Below are 6,269 nucleotides of genomic sequence, written 5' to 3' on the forward strand. Positions count from 1 at the left end.
TTATGCATCTCAGGCACCTCAACACCATCTGAGCGCCTCTTCTCTGCTGCAGGCGAAAATAGCTGCAAAAAAGAGAGCCAGCCTCAGCCAGGAGCATGTGGACATTTTTTGCATTTCAATGCAAAGTTCTGAAAGAGTGAATAACAGAATGTTATAAACAGTGGTAGTTAATCTCTTACTAGTTCTACCTCTTTTTAAACAGTTTGTGTTTTGCTTATTTATAAAAATTTGTTCTGCTGCTTAAATTTGGACCAACAGTTATGTTAATGTCAAGTTTTAGTCTAAAGTTTATATTTATAACACTCAGTATGTGGATTTTTATTTAAATATAGAGAAAAAATTATTTTTTTTTTTTTTATTCGATTAGTCGATTAATCAAAAAAATAATCGGCCGATTTAATCAACTATGAAAATAATATAGTTACAGCCCTAGATTATTCTAATAGCTCCTGCGTGACTTTGCAGGACCTGGTATACAGTCCTAGAGAAGTTGTCATCTCTTACACCTTGGAGGTTTCTTCTGATGAAGGACCTATCTCAGGGTCCATTCCTTCATTCAGATCTCGTTTCTCTGAAGCGGATTGCTTGGTGATTGAACGCTTAGTCCTATCTGTCATTGTGACCCTGATTCAGTTTCAGAAACCTGTTGTAGAAAGACTTTCCATAGGGTTTAGATTATACTCCTTTATTGTGTGAATCTGAGTGGCCATTCTGTGCCTTGCAGTGTGCCTTATCTTATTTTTTCATGCTGATAAGGTGGTTCTTCATTTGAAGTTGGGTTTTCTTCCTTAAAGTAGTTCAGATAGGAACTTGCTGTTCCATCTCTATGTCCTTATCATTCTTCTTAAGTAACATTGTTGCACAATCTGGATGTTGTGCGTGCTCTAAAATTCTTCATACAGGCGACTAAGGATTTTTGCCAGTCCTCTGCCCTGTTTGTGTATATAATTGTCATATATTGTCTATATATTGCACATTTTCTGTTAATCCAATAAACCTCATTTCACTACTGAAATATTACTGTGTCCTTCAGTTATTTGATAGATCAAAATGAAAATTGCTGATCCAAACACCCAATTATTTTTAAATTAAAATCATGGAAAATCCAGTATAAAACCGTTTAAAAACGTACTTAGAAGCTTCCAGCTTAGCACTGTTAAAGATTAGCTGGAACACCCACTGCAAGTGGGAAATAGCAGACACTCTCCCCCTTCCTCTGCATATAAAAAGACCCTTTACACAAACAGAAGCAAGCTGGAGTAGTTATACGTCGCTATTCTCCTAAAACTTTGGGGCTTGGTTAGGAGTCTGAAAATAAAAAAATAAGCAAAACTATCCATTTTAAAAACAAACAAACTATGGTCTATATAAGTGGGATCTACAAAACATTTATGCAAAGAAAAATGTAGTGTATAATGTCCCTTTTAAAGTGAAGGTAAAGTGTTTTTTTTTTTTTTGTGTGTGTGTGGTTTTTTTTTAACATTTTGAAGACATCCATGCATTCTTTATTATTTACCATAAGCTAATCGCTACTTTTTTTTTTTTCACTTTCTTTATTATTTTGAAAATTATATATATTTATTAATCCCTACCGTTACGATGGTGACTCCCTCCCTATCTCTTTTTTCTGATTTTCTGGTATGGTGAGATATAGAGTGGTCCCACCCGCTCTATTAGTCTCTCAAAAGGGCGTTCACACTCCTCCATTGAACTGTGCATGCGCAACTCGGCGAGCTCTGGTAATTCCAACTGCATGCAATTACGCATGCGCGAACGGAGCCGCGCATGTGTATTCAGATGTGAAGAAAAAAGGATTAGGGCATATCATTAAGGAGGCGAATGATGTCCGAGTGACGGACACCTTAACTGCTAGAATTTTTAATTGACAATGTAAAAACGTGACTGATTTAAAAAAAAAAAAAGTTGTATTTGTATACTGGTCAGAAATCAATTTATAAAGCCGATCACTACTAGATCAACATGAAGGTAACTTTAACTTCACTTTCTTTCTTTGAAGGTTTTCTTTCTTTAGCAATCTCTTCTGCTAGAAGAGTTTGTTGTCTGCTCTTTCATATGATACTCTTATTTCTCATCAGGATAAGGTTTTGTTGTTTTTGTTTTTTTACTAAATTTGACTTTTTGCCTAAGGTTTGTGTTTTCGAATGTCTTGAAATTGTTGTCCCTTTATGTCCTAATCCTAAGAGTTCTTCAGAGAAGCTTTTTCATAACTTTTGTTGTAAGAGCCCTGAAGTGCTATGTGGATGCTAAGGATTTAGCTTATTCATTTCTTTAAGCTTCTTGCTTGAAACTTGATTCACAGAGGTTTACTTGTGGTGAGACAGCTTCCACCTAAGCGGCTTACTGCCCATTCCACAAGATCTTTTGACTAAATTTCGGTGGTCTTTGCATACTTTTTACTATAGTCTAACATTTTTGTTTTTTGCTTCTTCTGAGACTGCCTTTGGTTGGGAAGTCCTTCAGTCAGTTGTCTCTCAGGTTAATTTTTGTGCCTGTCAGTCATTATAGTTGCATAAAAAGGGGGGGGGGGTAGAAATTATTTACCCTGTTTTTTTTTTTTTATTGGGTTCATTTAGGTTGTGGATTTAGTTTCTCTGTGGGGGGAAAATATGTTCTTTTTTTCTTACCCTTATTTCTCATTGCTTGTGGACTTAACATCTTTGGTATTAGTCCACAGGAGTAATTGATCATGGATTCTCACCATCTGTAATACAAGAAAACAATGTATGCTTACCTGATAATTCATAAGATGTTACCCTGTTTTTTTTTGGTGTTGGTTTGTTTTTGGGCACATTTATTTTACCCTGCTCAGTTTTTTTTATTTTGCTCATTTTTGTTTTCCTACGTCTTTTTCTTAGCTGTACGTCAGACTAACTGGTGAGTGGGAGGGGTTTTATAGAGCTCTTGGGGTTTGGGAGTCTTTGCGTCTTCTAGTGGCAGGGAAGAGTAATTCCCAGGAGTTATGGATTGTTTCTCATCACTATGAAAGAAATTAATCCGGTAAGCATAAATGGAGTTTTTCTTTACCTTAAACCTAAATACATTTTATAAGCATAATATTGAGGTTAGCCCCACCCCCTACTCTCTCTAGTCATGGGTGCTGCCATATTGAAATATCTTTCACTACAATGCAGTGCTGACCTGTTTGCACATGTGCAGCAACTCTCCTTCAGATATCTGCAGTGTAACCTAGGTTAAATGTCGGCACCAATGATTAGAGGGAGGTGCATGAAATGTGCTTAGTGTCCCTTTTTAAGTATAGAAGAAGTAGGTAGTGGATATCACAGTAAAAAAAAAAACATCTGCTATTTCAAATATCAGAATAAAGTAAAAGGAACTTTTTGTAAACACTACAGCAAGTAAAATCGATCACTGGAAACAAATTATTACCTGGCGAAAAGTTTAGGGTAAACTGTCCCCTTTTTTAAATATAAATTTGCAGTGAAAGCTTTTAAAACTTTGCCTTGTTCCGTTATTTTTCTTTTTAGTGACTTGTGGTTCTGAGATAAAAAAAAAGCTTGTAGATGTCTTAAAGACCAAATATGTTTGTTTTAAGAACACACATTTCAGTTTCACAGTGTAAAGAGACAACAGGCAATTTAGGTTTCCCCCAGGTCTATTTCTAAGTTTTCTGTGAACAAAACGTGCATTGTTAAGGGACCCCGTAATTGAGAGGAGTTGCATTTATGAGGCATTAACCAGTTAAACCAGTTTTAATATATGTTTAAAAAAAAGTGGTGGTCTATGGGGATATTACATGTTTGCTTGCTTAGTAATATCCATTTTCCATATTCAAAATAACTCCAAAAAGTCAAGATTTGTTTACCCGTAAATATAATATAAATTTATATAATATATATAATATATATATTTTAGTACGCAGAAATGTTTTATGTATGGTACTACTTTTGACAAATTAGTAGAGGTTTCAGTGTAACGGCCCAGAAGATTTAAAGGGATAGGTCAAAATTGGAAATGTGCCTGTTTAGAAAGTATTAGTGAAGGCTTGATTTGTGTCATACAAGCCACTACGGACTCTGAGAGGTTTGTTGTGTATTACTGGTGCCTGGGCCCTTACAGAATATGTGCATGTCCGCTGAAAAGTTATAGCTCTTACTGGAAGCATTTTGCTAATTGACATATACTGCAATTTTTTTTATTCAAAGTTGAATGGTAACAAGGCGTTTTAATTTGGACCTTTCTATATACTGTTTTTTGCTTTCGGTTTCAACTTGTATTTTTGTTGCTATGTTTAAGGATATAGTAAATGACGTCTTTTATATGTATTCACTCATTTTCATTTGTGTCCCTTTTCAGATTCTTGGCTTGAGTTTGATGATCTGAATGGGCCATTTTGCAAGTCACACAAGAGTTTTATTGTCCCTCCTGCAGAAATCCATATTGTCATTTGGGAAAGAGAGTCCTCACAAATTACTGAAGGAAAGTCACCTTGTACAGTGGATACGGAAAACAAATCATGTACTGCAAATAACCAAGTCCTTGCATCTCCCAATAACGGCTTGAGTCCAACTGCTTGCAACACATTACCAGCTAAATCTGTACCTTCAAATGCTGCAGCAATGCCAAGTGATTCCAATTGGCTTTCAGGGATGGAGGGTTATGCTGATGATGACATCATAACATTGACTCTTGTAGAAATTCCAGTTGACTCTCAGGGCAATCCAATCGAAGATAATGTCATACCAGACACTCCTATTCCTGTATCACAAGTACAATCAAAAGCTACAGGTTTTCCAACAGAATCTTTTTCAGGTAATGCACCTAGTGATACATCTAATAACTGTATGCTTATGCCTGAATGTATGGGTGAAAAGCAATCTAGTATTTCAGCAAGTGAATCTCCACCTACCAACACTGAACATTTATCTCTTGCGATTAAGACCATAAATCCTAAGCCAGTTTGCTAATGAAAAGAAAGATGATAAAAAGAGTGCCATCTCTGATAAATCATCTGCAAATGGTTTTTTCCTGTCCAATGCCACACAGTACAAAAAAAGGTGTGGTCGGCAGCTGGATGAAGAGCTTACTAAACAAAAATCCTTCTTTTCTGAACACCAGTTTGTCTTGTTCAAGCAAGAAGAACCCTGTGAACTATCAGAAGTTAACTCCACTGCTAAAAACAACTGATGTAAATGTGATTGCTAAGAAAGCAGAAAATTTTGGTGGCTTTAAAGTCAAAGGCATTGTGAAAAATAAAGTAGACTCCAACACATCCCTAATCGATATTAAGAATAATTCATCTCTTAAATTACCTGTCCCAAAAGATGAGTCTTCTACTCCTTTAGGAACTTTTCTTGTACCCACTGTTTCAAAACCGCTAAAACACGGACGAAATGTGTTAGATGACAGTAAGTCTGCAGCAAATGACACCTCTTCTAATGAGGATAAAATTCGAAAGCTTCGAGTGAAGCTACTAAAAAAATTAAAAGCAAAGAAACATGAATTGGCATCTCTTGAGATGACTGCAAAAGCTCAGTCTAATAAGCAAGGTGGTCACACAAATCCTAAATCTCATCTCAATAATAGCAATTTTGCATGACTTTCTACAGGAACTACAGGACCATATAGATAATGTGGACAATGAATCTGTATGTACGATGAGCTCTAGCACATCTATTTGTAGTAGTCCAGGGGATGCAGAATTCTTTGCAGAACTTTTTTCTCCGACAGCAGATTCCACAAAATATCCTCTGATGATACTAGATTCTTAGAAATGTTAGCTGATGGTTACAGTTCATCCATACCAAATCATACAGCTCACTCCTCTAATGAAAGCTTGCACCAAATACAAGAACATGACTATACCATGATCAGCATGTCTCTTCAGCAAGATAAATCTGAAAATACATCCAGCCTGAAACATAACAGCAGTGACAGTTCCATTGGAGAGGAAACCGTGTCTGATTTCCTTTCTCAATCTGCAATGCATTTGTTAAACACTGATGAGGAATATTTCCCTCCTTTTGATGACATCTTTTAAAATGCGTATGTTTAAGCTTTCTTTGTCTGACTGTGATCAAATCTTATGTTTACCCCACCATTGGAGGCATCTAGATTTAGTTTTTTTGGCAAATTTAGTAAGCACTTTTGAGTTTGCTATACTTCTATTGGCTTCTCGGGAAAAAAAAACAATAAAGCACTAAAAATATCAGTATGTTTCTAGTTCCTGCTGCCTTATGGATGATTTACTGCATTTAAAAAACAATATTAACAATTTTGTTTGTTTTGCA

General features: G+C 35.8%; 1 protein-coding gene across 1 annotated transcript in view; it reads left to right on the forward strand.

Annotated features, from left to right (window-relative positions):
• LOC128644274 (SUMO-specific isopeptidase USPL1-like) overlaps positions 1-6,032 on the forward strand; it is a gene marked incomplete at its 5' end in the record, with an annotated part of 32,381 nt that extends 26,349 nt beyond the window's left edge. Inside the window, 2 exon segments of the mRNA XM_053696948.1 lie at positions 4,336-4,933; positions 4,969-6,032. Of these exon segments, the coding sequence (XP_053552923.1) occupies positions 4,336-4,933; positions 4,969-5,578 (1,208 nt within the window).
• Between the last annotated feature and the right edge of the window lie 237 nt (positions 6,033-6,269).

Source organism: Bombina bombina, unplaced genomic scaffold, assembly GCF_027579735.1.
Source record: "Bombina bombina isolate aBomBom1 unplaced genomic scaffold, aBomBom1.pri scaffold_572, whole genome shotgun sequence".
In the NCBI taxonomy this organism is placed as follows: domain Eukaryota; kingdom Metazoa; phylum Chordata; class Amphibia; order Anura; family Bombinatoridae; genus Bombina; species Bombina bombina.